General features: G+C 33.2%; 3 protein-coding genes and 1 long non-coding RNA gene across 6 annotated transcripts; 3 read left to right on the top strand and 1 right to left on the bottom strand.

Annotated features, from left to right (window-relative positions):
- Window positions 1-222: 222 nt before the first annotated feature.
- On the bottom strand, window positions 223-2432 carry LOC108820858 (uncharacterized). 3 transcript variants are annotated; one of them, XM_056993202.1, is made up of 9 exons: window positions 2239-2432; window positions 2015-2071; window positions 1857-1909; window positions 1696-1747; window positions 1491-1556; window positions 1340-1399; window positions 942-984; window positions 768-818; window positions 223-598 (listed from the first exon to the last, which is right to left on the bottom strand). In XM_056993202.1, exons 1-9 carry the CDS (start codon window positions 2342-2344, stop codon window positions 535-537), a joined length of 552 nt encoding a protein of 183 aa, XP_056849182.1. In that variant the 5' UTR covers window positions 2345-2432; the 3' UTR covers window positions 223-534. The 3 variants fall into 3 exon arrangements, with proteins under 3 accessions (XP_056849182.1, XP_056849181.1, XP_056849183.1); XM_056993201.1 differs by having other exon boundaries at window positions 2233-2427; XM_056993203.1 differs by having other exon boundaries at window positions 2229-2393.
- Window positions 2433-5402: 2970 nt separating this feature from the next.
- LOC108821050 (uncharacterized) lies at window positions 5403-6028 on the top strand. Its single transcript, XM_018594095.2, has one exon. The coding sequence runs from the start codon at window positions 5501-5503 to the stop codon at window positions 5849-5851; it is 351 nt and encodes a 116-aa protein (XP_018449597.1). The 5' UTR covers window positions 5403-5500; the 3' UTR covers window positions 5852-6028.
- A 1382-nt stretch (window positions 6029-7410) lies between these two features.
- On the top strand, window positions 7411-10371 carry LOC108822864 (probable beta-1,3-galactosyltransferase 4). The gene is made up of 11 exons (XM_018596051.2): window positions 7411-7869; window positions 8166-8256; window positions 8346-8410; window positions 8503-8714; window positions 8801-8864; window positions 8944-9016; window positions 9089-9209; window positions 9295-9382; window positions 9466-9591; window positions 9670-9776; window positions 9848-10371. Exons 1-11 carry the CDS (start codon window positions 7745-7747, stop codon window positions 9994-9996), a joined length of 1221 nt encoding a protein of 406 aa, XP_018451553.1. The 5' UTR covers window positions 7411-7744; the 3' UTR covers window positions 9997-10371.
- Window positions 10372-11852: 1481 nt separating this feature from the next.
- On the top strand, window positions 11853-13839 carry LOC108819903 (uncharacterized). The gene is made up of 4 exons (XR_008938128.1): window positions 11853-11871; window positions 12929-13054; window positions 13133-13239; window positions 13311-13839. It is a non-coding gene; the product is annotated as an uncharacterized LOC108819903 (long non-coding RNA).
- The last annotated feature ends 5542 nt before the right edge of the window (window positions 13840-19381 follow it).

Here is a 19381-nt window from a genome sequence, read left to right as displayed (position 1 = left end):
TTAAAAAGTTATATAATTGGAACTGGCCGAAACCAAGTAGGCTTTCTCCTCTGAATAGTAAAATTGGCATGAAAAATAAAATACTTTTCATTCAATCATGTCGTGTTACAAAATGAAAAAAAAAAAATCAATCATGAATCATGACGATGATGTTCAATTGCCTATGAAATAAAAATCGTTTTTAAATCCTGATAAATAAAAGTCAACGAGGAAGAGGGAGGGTAGGGTGAATGATAGGACTCTTCTTAAGCTATTAAGGCACAAAGAAAATCAAAGTCTCGAGCACAATGCCAAGAGACAACTCTCACCAAACAAAACAAATCATAAGGTGAGAGATGGCTTTTCATTTTTGACTCTTCTAAGTCCTCAATAACAACGTGTGAAAGGCCGCACATTTTAGGGTCCTCACAAGCTCTCTCTCTCTCTGAATAATATGTAAGATTCAAACACAATAGACTACAACAAACAGAAGATTGGACAAAACAACTTTGTTGGTTGTTACTGCGAGCGTGAACATGAGATATTGAGATGAGTTTAGGATGGTGGCTGCCAGGTCCCGGGCCTAAATGATGATCCGGACCCTGATGGCTCTGTTGTCCTGCATTCATCATCATCATCACTATTATTGGTTTGGATCCGATCACAATACCTTATTAGTTCTTTCATAGATACAGATTCTTACTAGTGGTTTTCTAACAATCCAAAAGAACGTTCACGGGTTCATACATGTGAGTCTAAATGTGTAGGTTTAAAAAAGGTAGACTTACTTTGGTTCGGGTGGTTCTGCAGTAACTATCTGGGGTTCATGTTCCTTGACCCTGTAAAAGCAAATGTGGAGAATATTTAGTTATAGTCGTCTTGTGATCGATGCACTCGGCAAATTGAAAGAATGTAACACAAGATATGATTTGTGAGAGCTATTATGAATCATGATGATTCACCTTGATTGATCTGCTTCTTCACTAGCATCCTCTCTTTTATCACCTTAAAAGCATTAACAAACAAACAAACAAACAAACAACCAAAAAGTCTTAATATGTCAGTCTTACTTCCACGAGTTGATGGTAGAATAACAAGTTCTAAGCTATCACCAGCCAAAACGGACGTGCAGGGAACGCTTTCATTATTCAGAACTCCATCATAATGACAGACGTCACCGAGCAATGCACATAGAAGTTTCTAATTTCAAGTTCATAAAACTACTATGATCATCACTGCACTAGATGCACACAGAAAGAATCAACAACCTTGAGATTTATAAACCTAGGAGGTTAGTCTTCAGTACTCTACACGGTGACTCCCTTATTCAACTGGAAGAAGCACAGGGAAAATGTAGTACCTTTAGAATCCGGTGGGAAATGGCGAACAAAGCTTGTCAAATCTGGACCCTCAACTTTACCTTTTATACAAAGAGAGAGAGGGCCAACATTAAGCGTCCACTTCTTCATAAATATACAAACAAATTAGGTAGGAAGTAAATGTAAAATTACCGATGGTCGTGATTTTGCGGCCAGTTCCTTCTCGGGCTTTCCTCTCCTCCTCTTCTTTCTTGAGACCTTTTGAAAAGACATTGAAGCCAAAAGAGACATAATAATAAGCATGGGCAGCAAAAGGAAAAATGAAAGTTTGAGAACACACTTAAAAAGGATTATATAAAGCAGTGCAAAATGTATTAACAATCTGGAAAACACCTACGAGCAACATTAAGCTTCACACGCTCACGCCTTGCTTCAAGTTCAGCCATTTCCTACACCATTAGAAAAAGATACTACTGAATGCAAAACCTAATCTTGCATGTGAAGAAGAACAGCACTTTGAGCTGACCTCACAAATATAAGAGGAGTTTTGATCTTTACCTCTGGAGTAGGAGCTCTTTTTCGCTGCCCATTCAGCCAACATATCCATTCAACTACAAGATTTGATCAAACATTAAAAAGAAAAAGAAATATGTGCCACAGATCCTATAGATGTCGGTAATGAAAGGAAAGTATAAAAGAAGGGAAGAGATAGATACCAGGAACAGAGGTTGGGTCCTCTTCTCGTCTAAAGACAACCCATCGCTTCTCCTTCACTGGAAAATATAAAGAAGTAAAATCAGAACATGTTATGAATCGTTAGATGAATCGTTTCATGAAATGAAAAAGGGGAAACACAATCCTTTTCAGAGCTCCTACGAAACCTAAGATTAAATAGGAAAAATAAAAAAAGAGGTTGAAAGGAACAATAACTCGCCCAGACCGTCGATCTCCTCCATCCTGGAGAAGTACTTGTTACCGGTCTTGTCTGCTCCGATGAAACTCTTGCTTCTGAACAATCCTGCTACTCTCGCCCATAGCCTCGACATTGCTTTTAGCTTCTTCTTCCGCCGCGATTGATTTCTTCTTTTGTTTGATCCCCGAAAACTCAACAGAAGAACACGTCGACAGTTGTTGTTCCCCCGGTCGGGTCTGCTCCGCCTTGGATCAAAAACTACGGGTTGGATCCGGATCCATCACTGGCTCGTTATATTGGGTTGCAATATAAGATTCGGCCCAATTACAGATTATTTTTTTTGGGCAACAATTACAGATGTTTAATGGGATATTTGAAGAAATGTTTTTGTTTTTACTGAAATTTTATTTAATTATATCTAAGATATGAATTCAAATTTAAATAGCTGCGTATTATATACTGATTTTTTTTAATAACACTTACTACCAAAAGCGTACATATCCGAAGTCTACCATTTTGCTGTAATATTTCTTACAAAAATTTGAAATGTTTCTTTGTCTCACAATAAGTAAAAAAAGTTATATATAAATGAAACACTTGAAAACTCATTCATAAAATAATTTTTTTGTGTCATAAAATTTAAACCATTTTTGTGTAGTAGGAGCATTTTATAGCAATTTTAAAAAATTTAATATAATTTAATGAAATTTTAGTGAAAAATGGGAAAAAATAATATTTTGTGAGCGAGTATTGTTGGCCGCGATTCGCGTCAGGAACTCCCGCTGCTTCGTACCCTTTTCAAAAATCAAAACCCTAAAAGGACCCCCAAAAACATCCATTTTTATAATTTTCCCACCTCTCTAAACCCAATCTTCCCGCCTCACTCACATCACACCCCTCTACTTCCTCTACAAATATAATAACCCTCACTTTCCCTTATCTTCATTACAGATGTTTATTTGGGATATTTGCTGAAATGTTTTTCTACTGAAATTTTATTTAATTGATATGTATTTAAATAGCTGGGTATTATATACTGAAAAATATATAATAGTTTTCAATTTTCATGACGCTTTTGATCAAAGCGTACAGATTCATTAAATACCATTTTGCGGTAAACTTTTGTTGTTGAAATGTTTCTTTTTATCTCACAATAAGTAAAACAACTATATATAAATGAAACACTTGAAAACTCATTCATAAAATGCGAATTTTTGTGTTCATAAAATTTAAACCATTTTATAGCAATTTTAAAATTTTAATATAATTTAATGAAATTTTAGTGAAAAGGGGAAAACACTATTGGCTTTGATTGGTAATCTTACGGAATGATGGAATGACATTTTTACGCGATTTTACGAATATTTCACTAATTAAGAAAAATTGTGGATGATAAAAATATAAAGAGAATTTTCATTAATTCAAAATGTAAGTTTTAGTAGATTATTTGTGAAAAAATTATAAATTCAACATTTTAATGAAATTTTAGTGAAAAAGTGGAAAGGAAATATTGCGAGTATTGTTGGCCGCGATTCGCGTCAGGAACTCCCGCTGCTTCGTACCCTTTTCAAAAAATCAAAACCCTAAAAGGACCCCCAAAAACATCCATTTTTATAATTTTCCCACCTCTCTAAACCCAATCTTCCCGCCTCACTCACATCACACCCCTCTACTTCCTCTACAAATATAATAACCCTCACTTTCCCTTATCTTCATTACAGATGTTTATTTGGGATATTTGCTGAAATGTTTTTCTACTGAAATTTTATTTAATTGATATGTATTTAAATAGCTGGGTATTATATACTGAAAAATATATAATAGTTTTCAATTTTCATGACGCTTTTGATCAAAAGCGTACAGATTCATTAAATACCATTTTGCGGTAAACTTTTGTTGTTGAAATGTTTCTTTTTATCTCACAATAAGTAAAACAACTATATATAAATGAAACACTTGAAAACTCATTCATAAAATGCGAATTTTTGTGTTCATAAAATTTAAACCATTTTATAGCAATTTTAAAATTTTAATATAATTTAATGAAATTTTAGTGAAAAGGGGAAAACACTATTGGCTTTGATTGGTAATCTTACGGAATGATGGAATGATATTTTTACGCGATTTTATGAATATTTCACTAATTAAGAAAAATTGTGGATGATAAAAATATAAAGAGAATTTTCATTAATTCAAAATGTAAGTTTTAGTAGATTATTTGTGAAAAAATTATAAATTCAACATTTTAATGAAATTTTAGTGAAAAAGTGGAAAGGAAATATTGCGAGTATTGTTGGCCGCGATTCGCGTCAGGAACTCCCGCTGCTTCGTACCCTTTTCAAAAATCAAAACCCTAAAAGGACCCCCAAAAACATCCATTTTTATAATTTTCCCACCTCTCTAAACCCAATCTTCCCGCCTCACTCACATCACACCCCTCTACTTCCTCTACAAATATAATAACCCTCACTTTCCCTTATCTTCATTACAGATGTTTATTTGGGATATTTGCTGAAATGTTTTTCTACTGAAATTTTATTTAATTGATATGTATTTAAATAGCTGGGTATTATATACTGAAAAATATATAATAGTTTTCAATTTTCATGACGCTTTTGATCAAAAGCGTACAGATTCATTAAATACCATTTTGCGGTAAACTTTTGTTGTTGAAATGTTTCTTTTTATCTCACAATAAGTAAAACAACTATATATAAATGAAACACTTGAAAACTCATTCATAAAATGCGAATTTTTGTGTTCATAAAATTTAAACCATTTTATAGCAATTTTAAAATTTTAATATAATTTAATGAAATTTTAGTGAAAAGGGGAAAACACTATTGGCTTTGATTGGTAATCTTACGGAATGATGGAATGATATTTTTACGCGATTTTATGAATATTTCACTAATTAAGAAAAATTGTGGATGATAAAAATATAAAGAGAATTTTCATTAATTCAAAATGTAAGTTTTAGTAGATTATTTGTGAAAAAATTATAAATTCAACATTTTAATGAAATTTTAGTGAAAAAGTGGAAAGGAAATATTGCGAGTATTGTTGGCCGCGATTCGCGTCAGGAACTCCCGCTGCTTCGTACCCTTTTCAAAAATCAAAACCCTAAAAGGACCCCCAAAAACATCCATTTTTATAATTTTCCCACCTCTCTAGACCCAATCTTCCCGCCTCTCACATCACACCCACTCTCCTTCTTCTACAATATAATAGCCCTCACTTTCCCTTATCTTCAAGCCCCCCAGCCTCACAATCTATTCCACATTCATCCATGAAGGGAATCTCGAGAAGAAACGACGGCTTCCACCGCTACTTGAAGCCTGGTGCTCTCGCCCAGATCCGCAACACTAGACTCAACCATAGATCCACCTTCCCCTTAACACTTTCCCTCCCGAGCCGTGTTGCAGACGCGGCGACGCCAACGACGATGGATCAGATGCCTGATCTCTTGAGAAAGACATACGGTCCCTCTCGCATCGGTCGGAAGAAACTGAGTCCTGCTAGATCTGTCCTGCGAACGATGGTGGATTTAAACCCTTCTCAGAACTCCACGCTTGAATCCGCTAGTAGTGGTGGTAATAACAACCTATTAAGTATCATCGATGCTTTAGTTGCTCACTGAATGTAACCCTACTTTGACACTAGATATAGTCTCTGTATCGATTAATTAATTACTTTATGAGTTACTACACTTGTGGAAAGATCTTCAATTCTCATCAAGACATTTGTTATTTGCATGTGTTGATTTCATTATAACGCCCGATTTGGTTCTAGATCATTAATTGGAGCTTTCAGTTTATATTTTGCTGTGTTTGTCTAGTACTGGTTGTTCTGGGGGTCATGGACAGTTAATATGTCTCTGTTTCCTTTATCATGGAAAGCGATTGTTACTATGGGCGAACCTTAGGCACTTGATTTGACTGGATCAAATTCACATTTGTAAAGTACTATAATATCTGCTACGCATACTAATGTTGACCACAAAAAGAAGAAGAAATAATGTAATGATCGTTTTCACGAATAATGGCAAAAAGTTATTAGGCCAGGCTTTAGATTTATCAAAATCTTAGTATTATTATAAGAGCTGAGGTATGGGGATCTTTAGAGAGATGGATATTTCCAAGAAGATGGATGGTCTTGATGAATATCAACAACCATCGTTCATAATCAGCAACCATACGACTAAAACCTCTTTCCAAGCCCAAAGGTTGCTTCCAAGCGTACACAGAAATGATTCCAGAGAGGCAGATCATAAAAGGAATGGCATCTATGAGACAACATTCAGTTTCCTGTCAGTGTTACCTAATTTGTCAATAGTTCACATAAAGCAGACAAAGAAAGATGATGACAATAGCGATAATGGTAGTGGTGATGATAACGATGAGAAGAGTAGTTGATTATGGAAGGAGCTTGAAAGAAACTGAAAGGAAGAGACATGAGCAAAGTTAGGTCATGTCAATTGACATAATAGAAAACAATGTTTATTGTTGGTTGAAACCGGATGATGTAAGGTTCTAAAGATTTGATTTAAAGATAAGTAAACACAAAGACTTTCACATGAAGATTAACATTCATTGAACTATACGATTCCAACCGTTGATGACAACGAGAGACGGACTCAAACTGCTATTGACAAAATCACAACAATAGTATCATATCTCTAACCAACTAAACAATTTTATTTCGTTTTTGTCCAAAAAAAAAACAATTTTATTTCGAGAAAAATAATTAGAGGTGAGTTGTAAGGGGGAAATGAAAGAGGATATCATGTGCGGAACACGTGGTCAGTATTGATTCCGTCTGTCGCTATTCTTCGACAGAACATGTGAATGTGAAATTCTAACCAAACAATATTCGTTATCGTTCGTGTTGAGATTCTTAAAACCATAAACATGAAACGCATAACCAAAAAATCAAAAAAATGTTATGATGATGTAAATTATTACTACTGCTAAGAGAATATGGTAAATAATAATCACTGTGTTGTTTTGAGTCTGGTTGACTATGTTCGTTGGTCAATTTATTCGTCGGCTGGTCATGTCGGTAGCTTCATCGTTTTTTTTCTTTTTTTTGTTACATATCCCAATCTACTTGATATTATTAAAGCGAAAGCTTAGCTAATAAAGCTGATAATTATGAATAATTTAAACCCATCCCGACACATAAAAAGGTTGACAGTAGTAGTAATACGAATGAGAGATTCCATTAATCTTCGGGCTTCAAAGAACAAAAGCCACGCACGTCTTTGCTTGTCGTCTTCTCTTTCTCACTAATCTTTTCTCTTACATCCATCTCCAATCTCTTTTTTCATAGGATCAATCAAACATCAAAAAAATCTAGTCTTTTTCTATCTCCGTCTCCGAGGAGAGGCAGATGCTCGATCTTTTACTGGATCTGAAATCTGGAGGCTTGTAGTTGACTCAGACCGAGTCGTGTCGGTGTCGTGAGATGGTCGTCTCTGGTTTAATACTTGTTTGAAGGAGATTCTTTCTGTTCTGGAGGCTTTGCTTAGAAGATGAAGCATCATCATCATAATAGAGGATTAGAGCTGTCGTCGGCTTCAAAGAGTTTTGTCTCCAAGAAATGGACTTTCTTTCTCTGTATCGGTTTCTTCTGCGCGGGAACTCTCTTCTCCGACAGGTAAAATAACAGAACAAATGCTCTGTTTAATTAACTTAACTCACCAATCTGTTTTGTTTTGTTTTGTTTCCCTGTTTGAATGATAAAGTTACAATGATTCTAGTTTCCTTCTTTGGTACCTCTCTATTTGGTAAAGTTAAAGACTTTTAAAAGTACAAAGCTCGTGATGCATTTTTAACCGACAAAAAAAAGAGAGAGTATATTCTCATAGACAAAATGCTTGAGATCCATCTGTAGTTCGTTGAAGAACAATAATCAATCATTGCATAATTAGTCTCTGTGTTTTTTTTCAATAGAATGTGGCCAGAGCCTGAAGCTAATGTTGTATCAAGGGAAGCTTCAGATGAACGGTTGCATCTAGTGTCAGAGGACTGTGACTCATCTAAAGTAAGTTTTGTGGTTTCCATGAACCCCTCCTCCTATAAGGATGTTCTTTGTTCCGAGTTGTTCATAGCCATTCTTCATGTCTTATTCAGAAAAGTTTGAAGCTTGAATCAAAAGACAGCCTTGGAGAAGCTTACAAGAGTCCAGATGCAATCCAGTAAGTGAAAAAAGACAAATCACTTCTTTTCTTTTCAACTGAGTTGTGGTTTTCTTTGTATCTGAGCCGCTTGAAATGGTGGGGTTATGCAGAACGCTAGACAAAACAATATCTACTCTTGAAATGGAGTTAGCGGCTGCTAGAGCGGCGCAAGAGTCAATCATGAATGGTTCACCAGTGTCTGATGATTTCAAACTCCCTGAAACCGTCACCAGAAGAAAGTATCTGATGGTCGTTGGTGTAAACACTGCGTTTAGCAGCAGAAAGCGTAGGGATTCAGTACGTGCTACCTGGATGCCTCCCGGTATGTTTGATCTAAAATAAAAGCTCCACGGTTTCAGCCTTTTGAGTATATTGTTTTTTGGGACTGAAACATGGATCTTCTTTTAGGTGAGGATAGAAAGAAGCTCGAGGAAGAGAAAGGAATCGTGATGCGGTTTGTGATAGGACATAGGTAACACCTTTTACCTTAAGACTGGCACATATCGTTGCTGGTTCCTGTACTACTGATTTGAGTGTGTGTCGTGCTGCAGTGCCACTCCTGGTGGGATTCTTGATAGAGCAATTCAGGCTGAAGAAAGTAAACATGGAGACTTCTTGAGGCTGGTAAGAGTCTGTTGTGGAGAGGTTGGTTCATGGCTATCTGTTATTAAACTATTTATGTTTGTTTTTGAGCAGGATCACGTTGAAGGTTACCTGGAGCTGTCAGCAAAGACTAAATCTTACTTTACCACGGCTTATGCATTGTGGGATGCAGACTTCTACGTGAAAGTAGATGATGATGTGCATGTAAATATAGGTGAGAACAAAAACACTCTTTGCTTTATCTCCATTGTTATGTTTTAGTCACATCTACTCACTTCTGTTACGGATACTCTCTGCAGCCACTCTTGGAGCTGAACTAGCAAGATACCGGATGAAGCCTCGAGTCTACATTGGTTGTATGAAGTCTGGACCCGTTCTTGCTCAGAAGTAAGCTATTCTCCTTCAAGAGAGATTTACTTTAATGATCTCATTGCCAATGTTTGTCTCACATTCTATTTCTCCATTGTTAGAGGAGTGAGATATCATGAACCGGAGTACTGGAAGTTTGGAGAAGAGGGTAACAAGTACTTCCGCCATGCCACTGGTCAGCTCTACGCTATTTCCAGGGAACTTGCGTCTTACATATCTATAAACCAGTGAGTTCTTTCCCATAGCCCATGCTTATGCACTCATACGTTGATTGTGTGCTAACCAGTGACAAACTGTGTATACAGAAACGTACTTCACAAGTATGTGAATGAGGATGTCTCTTTAGGATCATGGTTTCTTGGATTGGATGTGGAGCATGTAGATGACCGTAGGCTCTGTTGTGGTACAACAGGTAAAAAAAGAGAATCCAAGTTCCTTTATCTATTTTTCAAGTATGGAAGTTTGATTGATGAGAAAATGCAGATTGTGAGTGGAAGGCACAGGCAGGCAACATGTGTGTTGCCTCGTTTGATTGGAGCTGCAGTGGGATTTGTAGATCAGCGGATAGGATGAAGGATGTTCATCGGAGGTGTGGAGAAGGCCCAAATGCTCTCTTGGCTGCATCTTTCTGAACAAAAAAGTAAGAGAAGAAACACAATTGAGGAAGAAGAGTACAGGGAGAGACAACATCATGTTGTTGTAGTGTAGACACACACTGTAAAACTACTCAAAACTTCTGTTTCTATATATGTATGTATGTATGTATGTATCTTTTGAAGTGAGATGAGAAGGGTGCTTTTTGCTCTCCTTTCTTGTTTCTTTTTTAGTTCTCTGGAGGTCTGGAGTTTTCTGCACACAGAACTGCAGATTCTAGCTGCAAAAAAAGCAGACTCCATGAGCGCACTTTCAGAGAACATAGTCGTTGCATTGAGGTGTTTTCTTTGCTTGTGCTTAAAACATCCAAGTTTTGAGTTTTGCTTCTTTATGGGATTTACTTCTTTTGTTTATTTTGTATTTTGACTGTAGTTAAGCAACGGATGTGTGTGGAGTGAACACAAAAAAAACATAAAGTCATCTACGTTCATGCAAAAAATGGTTATGAATCCATGAAGATATATTAGATCTTCTTCAGAAATGATCATAAAAACATAGATCGGCGTCAATTTCCAGTTTGAATGCACTATGGAGAAGTATGTCAACTCCAAACCTGGAAAAAAATAAAAATTTAAATTATTTAATGAAGTTATAAAATAAAATAATTATTTAAAAAATGCACTTGCCACATAGTTCTGTTGGGTCTGTCGGGGTCTATGATTGATAAACCAGCTCTGTCTGGTATACCGAAAATATCTTCGACAGTGTACTGCGAGAAGGGAACAGTAAGTGGCACCATAAGATCGGAATAAACAGCAGCGAGGAGCCATCGGAGGAGCCACCGGAGGAGCCATCGGAGGAGCCACCGGAGGAGCCATCGGATGAGCCATCGGAGGAGGCATCGGAGGGAAGAAATGTTGAGTCTCGGGAACACTCCTGATCCGAAGAACCGGAACCGCCGGCACCTGAAGAAGAACCTGGCGGGTCTAACTGACTACCAGGCTCACCGAACATCTCCTTGTAGTGAGCAGTAAGCAAGTGCTTGCGAACTTGCAAAAATATATTTTTTTGAGTTTATAATCATCAATAATTAAAAATCTATCATCAATAATTAAAAAATCTATCTAACGAACAAAAAATCCGTAAACCTATCTAAATTCTCTAAACTAACCACCTAAACTAATCACCTATCTAAATTGTTTAAACTAATTATGGGGGCGAGAAAATTACCATTTTTGAAGGAGAGAGGAATGGGAGAGGAGTTGGAGACTAAATGGAAAGGAAATGGAGAGGAAGTTGGAACGAATGGAGAGTATGAGGTTTGTGTGGTTGTATATATAACTTATGAAGGTCTCGCAATTTCCTCGTAGGGTTACGAGGAATTAAAGAGGCACGTCTTTCTCTTCCTCGTAAAAACCACGTAACTTTACGAGGAAATTGCGAGGCCCGTCCCAAATCAAACGATGAAATAGCGAAGCCCGTCTTTCTGTTTCTCGTAAAAGCCTCGTAAATTCGTAAGCTCTTTTGAAGCTTATCTAACATTTTTTAGTCTTACGAAGTTAATAAAATATTTTGGAATATTGTTTCAATGGAGATCGGAGCCTAGTGTAGCCATTGACCAAGTCCAAGTGTACAGTGACTAGAGCAGCCTGAGTTACGGCTTTATGCCAGCATCAGAAGCCCTACATGTCTCACTCAATTCAATTATAAAATTCTAATTGAAATCTGATTAACGCACTAATCGATAATTCAGTATTAAAATTGGAGGCCTTTTTCAAAAAAAAAAGTATTAAAATTGAGGTCATGCTTCCTCTGGATTACTATATAAAACCCTCTCTCGCCTCCTTGTAATCACCATGCTCTCTTCTTCCTTCTTCATTCGCTCTCGCTCTGTAATATCTCGTTTCATTAAGGTGCTTTTCAAACTTGCAAATTTATTTTATGTTACATTGTTTGAGATATCTCTCTCTCACCAGTAGTTTGAGAAGTGGGAGAATCAGTTTATCATTTAGTAGATCAGCTGCATGAGCTTTACTTATCATATACTCTCTGAATTGTGGATCCAAGTTTTACTGTTTTGCTTTTTTTTTTAGCACTAAAATGTATTAAATTTTAGTTAAATGAAAGAAGCGGTACTTAAAAAGAAGAGTGTATCAATTTAGGTTGCATGTGTAGATTGATGTTCATGGGGGTGATAACTGATAGAGATGGATCTGTCACATTGTTTGAGAAGTGGGAGAATGAGTTTATCATTTAGTAGATCAGCTGCATGAGCTTTACTTATCATACTCTCTGAATTGTGGATCCAAGTTTTACTGTTTTGCTTTTCCTTTTAGCACTAAAATGTATTAAATTTTAGTTAAATGAAAGAAGCGGTACTTAGAAAGAAGAGTGTTTAAATTTAGGTTGCATGTGTAGATTGATGTTCATGGGGGTGATAACCGATAGAGATGGATCTGTCACCTTTTTCGTGTTTGGTTTCTCATCTCCATTTACTTTTATTAAGATGCATATGTTTCGTAAAAAATTTCTATCCTTGATCGTATGCTTTTTTGGTATAAAATATCTTATTAATATGCACACCTAATGCATGATCCGTGTCTTTCTAGTAGCTAGTGCGATTGTCATTTTCCTATTGTAATTGTACTTAGTGGCCATGTTCCTTTTACGTATGAACATCATATTAGAAAAGAAGAAACAAATCGACTCTTGTGATCTTTCATTTCATTTTGTTGCATCTTCTTTAGTCACACTTTAAAGTAAACAAAAAGTTTTACTGAAAGTCTCTGCCCAAATTATATGTAATTTAGGAACACATCCTTGTTCATTATTTTATTATATTTTTGCAAATTAACACTGACTAGGTGATTAGACTAGATTAGACCAAACATTTCGATATTTTCTTAGATGATTAAAATAAAAAAAATCTCATTACCAATGTTTGTCTCACATTCATTTCTCCATTGTTAGAGGAGTGAGATATCATGAACCGGAGTACTGGAAGTTTGGAGAAGAGGGTAACAAGTACTTCCGCCATGCCACTGGTCAGCTCTACGCTATTTCCAGGGAACTTGCGTCTTACATATCTATAAACCAGTGAGTTCTTTCCCATAGCCCATGCTTATGCACTCATACGTTGATTTTGTGCTAACCAGTGACAAACTGTGTATACAGAAACGTACTTCACAAGTATGTGAATGAGGATGTCTCTTTAGGATCATGGTTTCTTGGATTGGATGTGGAGCATGTAGATGACCGTAGGCTCTGTTGTGGTACAACAGGTAAAAAAAGAGAATCCAAGTTCCTTTATCTATTTTTCAAGTATGGAAGTTTGATTGATGAGAAAATGCAGATTGTGAGTGGAAGGCACAGGCAGGCAACATGTGTGTTGCCTCGTTTGATTGGAGCTACAGTGGGATTTGTAGATCAGCGGATAGGATGAAGGATGTTCATCGGAGGTGTGGAGAAGGCCCAAATGCTCTCTTGGCTGCATCTTTCTGAACAAAAAAGTAAGAGAAGAAACACAATTGAGGAAGAAGAGTACAGGGAGAGACAACATCATGTTGTTGTAGTGTAGACACACACTGTAAAACTACTCGAAACTTCTGTTTCTATATATGTATGTATGTATGTATCTTTTGAAGTGAGATGAGAAGGGTGCTTTTTGCTCTCCTTTCTTGTTTCTTTTTCAGTTATCTGAAGGTCTGGAGTCTTCTGCACACAGAACTGCAGATTCTAGCTGCAAAAAAAAAGCAGACTCCATGAGCGCACTTTCAGAGAACATAGTCGTTGCATTGAGGTGTTATTTTTGCTTGTGCTTAAAACATCCAAGTTTTGAGTTTTGCTTCTTTATGGGATTTACTTCTTTTGTTTATTTTGTATTTTGACATGACTGTAGTTAAGCAACGGATGTGTGTGGAGTGAACACAAAAAAACATAAAGTGATCTACGTTCATGCAAAAAATGGTCATGAATCCATGAAGATATGTTAGATCTTCTTCAGAAATGATCATGAATCCATGAAGATATACTGGATCTTCGGTGGTTCCTGACTTATAACATCTATATCCATTGCTATTTTCACTTCTATATATTATAATAAAATAAAAAGTGTTTCATCTTAATTTTATTTTCATCTTTAAAATAGAAATTGCTATTTTCCTTCGATTTGAAGAAGAATAAAAAATATTATTTTATTATAGAGTCATTTTTTTATTTTCAAAATAACTTTTTAACTTTTAATTTTATATTCATAACTAAATAATTATTTTTATAGAGAAATAAAGTTTTCTTTAAAAATTAGATCACATTTTTTATTTACATAATAATCTTTTAATAAAACTTTAGTTTAAACAAATTCATAATTTTATGAAAAACTTATAAAATTTAAAAGTAAATAGAGTAATTATCAACTTTCATAAATAAAGATATTTCTTGTAAACCTAAAATATAATCCTTTGAGTATAGTCTTTATAAAGGCAAAAATAGAAAAATGTATTGGAGAGAAACTCATCTCTATTTTAGAGTTACTCTATTTTAAAATTAGAAATAGGAAAATACATTGGAGATTATCTTATATAGCTTACTGAAGATAAAGTGTGACATGAATAATGGTAACTAAGTTTAAGCGAAATAGAAACCGTAACTCGGAATGTAATACCCACATTTTCCAAAATAAAATAATAAATAATAATCTCAAAATTTCCATTTATTAATCTTTATAAACGGTCTCCGAACACCATAAATCCAATAAATGAAATAAATCCTAGGCTCTGAACATCATGGACAAAACTTTCTTCTTTGTCTTGATTTGATGATGGATAGAGAACAACACTTGTGTACTTGAAACATTACTCAAACTCCAGCAATAATCAGACCACACACTAGGATCAGACATTGATAACTCACCATTTCTGATCCCGATGTTTTAAAAAAATACAATAGACAGAATCTAAACAACTCATTCTGTTCAGATCCATGCAACCAACTCACTAAATATTCAAAAATGAAAACTCATCAATTACAAGACATTTGGGCTATTTTTAAAGAATTTTAAAGAAAACAAAATAGAGACTATACAAATCATCTAATCACCTTAAACAACACATGGATGCAACACCAGATCAAGAAACTCTTCTAGACGTTTACCAATGCAACAAGACACAAAACAGAGGCTAAACAACTCGCTTACACCCGAGAGAACACATAAAATGGTTCTAGGACAGAAACCAGATATAACCATGTTAGTAAATTCCTAGAACAATACACATACAACTTAAGTATCATGGGACATAAACTAGGCAACAACTCTGCCAACTTGAACCTATCCCAAGTATACCAAACACACCCCTCAACATAACCATACATAACTACTCAAGCTCTTATTAAGGGTTAGGAGATTAACTTACAACCAAGGAACCTGAGCTGGTTCTTTAAACCTCCAAGGCACACAGTTCACTTGAACTTGACAGATTTGGAGTTTGGGTTCTCTACCCAGAGTCCATTTTCTTGTGTGTGCTTTCCCTTTGAACCACTCATGCTTAAGATCCATCCTTTCTTCTTGGTTTGGAGTATTGCTTAACAAACAATTCCAAAACCTTCTTCCTCCAAGAGATCTTTTCATGCTAACTGGAGAATGGATGATAGACCTTGGGATGTCTCTGGACACGCCATGGTTGCAGTCTTCTTTCTTTGGAAAAGATTGAACAACCAACAAGACAAAAAACTTCTCCAATAGTTTGAACAACAATGAGGGTGAGCTTGTACTTGATTTGCCGAAGCTTTGTGATTTTCAGGAGCTTGGGAGCTCTGATACCATGTGAGAATAGAGAGATTATGGTGTGTGGGTGGTGTTTAGAACAGATAATGGTCTACTTTAAATAGAAAAGAATGAAGAGAGTAAGTGAGAATTTAAGAGACTTGGGAATGGTGAAGAAGAAAGATGAACTTTCCCATTCAGCTTAAATCTGAAAAGTATCATTACAATAGATTACGAATAAAATTTGTAACTAAATATTAGCTAGCAAAAAAATTATATAAAGATATTTTCTAAACTATTTCTAAGATATGAGTGTTTTAAAAAATTTAACACAATAATAAGTATATATTTTTGATAAAATAATATTTGACATATATAAATACTTTGATGTTTTATTTAACTATTTGAAAACATAAATAATAACTTATTGTGCTGGTTTTAGATTAATAGGACATAGACTAATAAGTACTCATAAGAAGATTATTCTCACATGTGCAGACAAAATACCTAGGTATTATCATTGTTTATTGCTCATTTTCATATTTTCAGTAATCTTAGGTAACTTGCTTATTTATTTTGTTTTTAATAATTTTTGTTTTTCTTATTTGTCACATTCTCCATAATTTTGATTATTTATTTATTTGTAATGTTCATAATCTTAATTTATGATTTTATTTATTTTTCATATTTTAAATAATTTAGGTGATAATTTTAGTATTGCTTACTTTCTCCATGATTTTGGGGTTTTTTGCTTATATATCATATTTTATCATTTTTAGAAGCTTATTTGTCATATTACATGGTTTAAGTTGAGCCATTAGTTTTAATAAATAACTTTTTAAATTGTTCGTTTTTAAAACATTTTAGTGATTATTTAATAAATATTATCATTATATTCGGGGATAATTATTATTAACAAGTATTATCTTATTTAAGCAATAATTTATTGTTTTTTCATCTTAAGATTACATTAATTAATATTAAATTATTTAATTTTTTTATTTATTATTTTAAAAAATAAGTTTTGCTTTTCTTTTATGTCACCGAATTATCTTCTCAATCAAAAATTATGAGTACAAATAATACAATCTCTCACCGATAAAAAAAAAAACAAAAATATGAGTCTAGATTTTACTAGGCATATATAATTTATTACTTTTTGTTTATAAACTTTTTGTTAAATTGAAGTATGTTTTTAATTACTGTAGATTTTATCAATATGTGTCACTATAAACTACGTTGAAGAGAAAATTCATATAAAAGTAAATAATACTTTCATGAAGAGGGTTTGATTTCATAAGCTTCACTGATAATTGGTAGTTATGATTTATTTTGTAAATTTATCATTTATGTTATTTTAAAGCATTAATAAAGAAGAGGATGAAAATCGTGAAGATAAGAAGTGAGAGAAGAAGAAGATTCATGAGAGAAAGAACTAAGAAATGGTTTAGCTTTTTTTTTTAATTCTTGTTTCATTTTTTGTAATTTCAGTTTAACTTTTATAAAAAAATATTTAGTTTTATATGTCAATTCTCTCAAATATATATTTTTCTAAGTTTTGTCATAAAAAACCATAAAGAACAATATGCCAAAAAATGTTTCAATAAAAAGATAAAATACATTTCTACATTTTGCTTTATAGATATATAAATAATGAAAAATAAAAAGTAATAATGAAAAAAAAAAAGTGTAAAAGAATTATTTTTTTATAGTTTCAATCATATGTTTTTGAAATTGTTTTATAAAAAAAATTGAACTTTTTCCAGTGTTTCTCTCTGGAATTTTCTATTTGAAACTCGAATTTTTTTAACAAAATTTATATTTTATATTTTTCATATTTATATTTTATTGTTTAAAATTCTAAACCTTAAACCCAAAAACTCCACCTCTTAATTCATAACCTAAGTCTATTTTTTACGACAAAATATAATTTTATTACTCAAATTTGAAGTCATCTAGAATAACAAAAAAAATTCTATAAAAAGACTTTGTTCTTCTCACTAAATGATCTACGGTTCCAATATGTCCCTTAGAAATATAGGTGATCTTGAAATCTGCTCTTGAGGTCTTGAATCTCTTTGAACTATGTCGAGAAGTTCGGCCATGATTTCGGATTCCCTACCATTGCTATTACATCTTTGCAGTCAGTATCAAAGTGTTGACACGTTGAATGGTGCAACATGCTATTTATATATAGCTCATTGAAGCATTTCTAACTCCGTATGTAATGCGGGTTTTTTTTCGTCTTATATTTTTTTGTATCTTAAATCTAAACTAGATTTCGACCCGCACAACTGTGCGGGTTTTATTTTCAGTTGTATATGCATATATATATATATATATATATATATATATAGATCATTAGTAGTATATATTTTAATTTTAATCATATATTTATAAATATTTATAAAGTTATTTCAAATACAATAATATATAGTTTGCATGTTGTAAATAATCAACTGTTAAACTATTGTACGTATTTTTGCTTCTTATTATATATTTATTTTATTGTATTTACATTTAGTTATTAATATGTGCATGAAAAACATATTTGAAAATTATTTTTTATTTAATTTTATTTAATTTTTACTCGTCTTTCAAAACTTGATTTCTTTTTAGCAGTATTTTCTATGTTTATTCATTTTATACAATATATTATTATATTTACAAAAGTAAAAGATATGCTAATTTTTATACATGTAGTATATAGTCTGTTAATGTTAAGCCGCTTTGTCATCATATTATATTTTTAAGAGAAATATTATATTTTTATAAAAATAAATAAATAAATATTTATCAATTTAATATAATTTTATCATATTAAGTTCAATATGATAAAAAAATTAACATGATTGATTGTAATTATATAATAGATAAAAATAAGATATAATATTTTATATTTCATTTTATAAAAGACAACTGAATATATTAATGCATAATCATATTTCAAAAATAATTTCGGAATTAGTTAAAAATTTATATATAATTTTGAAAATTAAGATCTTGTTAAGATATTTTTAATAGATTTTTTGAAATTTAAAATATATATATTTAAATTTTAAATGAAAAGATATCAAAAGATATTATGATTAAAGTATTAGAATATGTGTATGTTAACCAATCCTGATTTTAGGATTAACATATTAGAAACGATATATTATTGAACTATATGTTTAGTAATTAATGAATGATAAGTCATTTCTAGTTAAGGGTCCATTTTTTAAAATATCACACATGAATCAAAGTTGTGACTTTTGTTTTAATATAATAGATATTACAAATAAATCTAGATATTTAATCTGAATTATTAAAATAAAAAGTCCCATATTAGACAATATATTATATTCTTAGACGATAAATTCTCGTAGATGTTAACAATGGAGGCATTTCATCTTCTCTAAATGTTCAGAGACCACAAAGGTTATATGACAACTAAAATCTGCATGTATGACAAATAAACTGATGGCCTAAGGTTCGTGGTGTGGCTATGAACAATAAACTGGTGGCCTAAGGTTCATATACATTGGCTTTAGAAAAATAAGTATGGCTATGAAAAATAAACAGGTGGAGACGTGAGAAGCTTAAGGTTTGTGACGTGAGAATCCTAAGGTTTGTTACATTGGCTTTAGAAAAATAAATAGGTGGAGACGTGAGATTTGATTCTG

The sequence above is a fragment of the Raphanus sativus genome, chromosome 8, assembly GCF_000801105.2.
Source record: "Raphanus sativus cultivar WK10039 chromosome 8, ASM80110v3, whole genome shotgun sequence".
Taxonomy (NCBI): Eukaryota; Viridiplantae; Streptophyta; class Magnoliopsida; order Brassicales; family Brassicaceae; genus Raphanus; species Raphanus sativus.
This window is presented reverse-complemented; position numbering and strand designations above follow the sequence as displayed.

Bases quoted from the DNA above. Each gene is read 5' to 3' on its own strand.
- LOC108821050 (XM_018594095.2), top strand. From the start codon at position 5,501: ATGAAGGGAATCTCGAGAAGAAACGACGGCTTCCACCGCTACTTGAAG.
- LOC108822864 (XM_018596051.2), top strand. From the start codon at position 7,745: ATGAAGCATCATCATCATAATAGAGGATTAGAGCTGTCGTCGGCTTCA. The intron at 7,870-8,165 runs GTAAAATAACAG...TTTTTTCAATAG, and splicing joins GGAACTCTCTTCTCCGACAG to AATGTGGCCAGAGCCTGAAG. The intron at 9,592-9,669 runs GTGAGTTCTTTC...CTGTGTATACAG, and splicing joins TCTTACATATCTATAAACCA to AAACGTACTTCACAAGTATG.
- LOC108820858 (XM_056993201.1), bottom strand. From the start codon at position 2,344: ATGTCGAGGCTATGGGCGAGAGTAGCAGGATTGTTCAGAAGCAAGAGT. The intron at 985-1,339 runs GTACTACATTTT...AATGCTTTTAAG, and splicing joins TTTCCCACCGGATTCTAAAG to GTGATAAAAGAGAGGATGCT. The intron at 599-767 runs GTAAGTCTACCT...TGATGAATGCAG, and splicing joins GCAGAACCACCCGAACCAAA to GACAACAGAGCCATCAGGGT.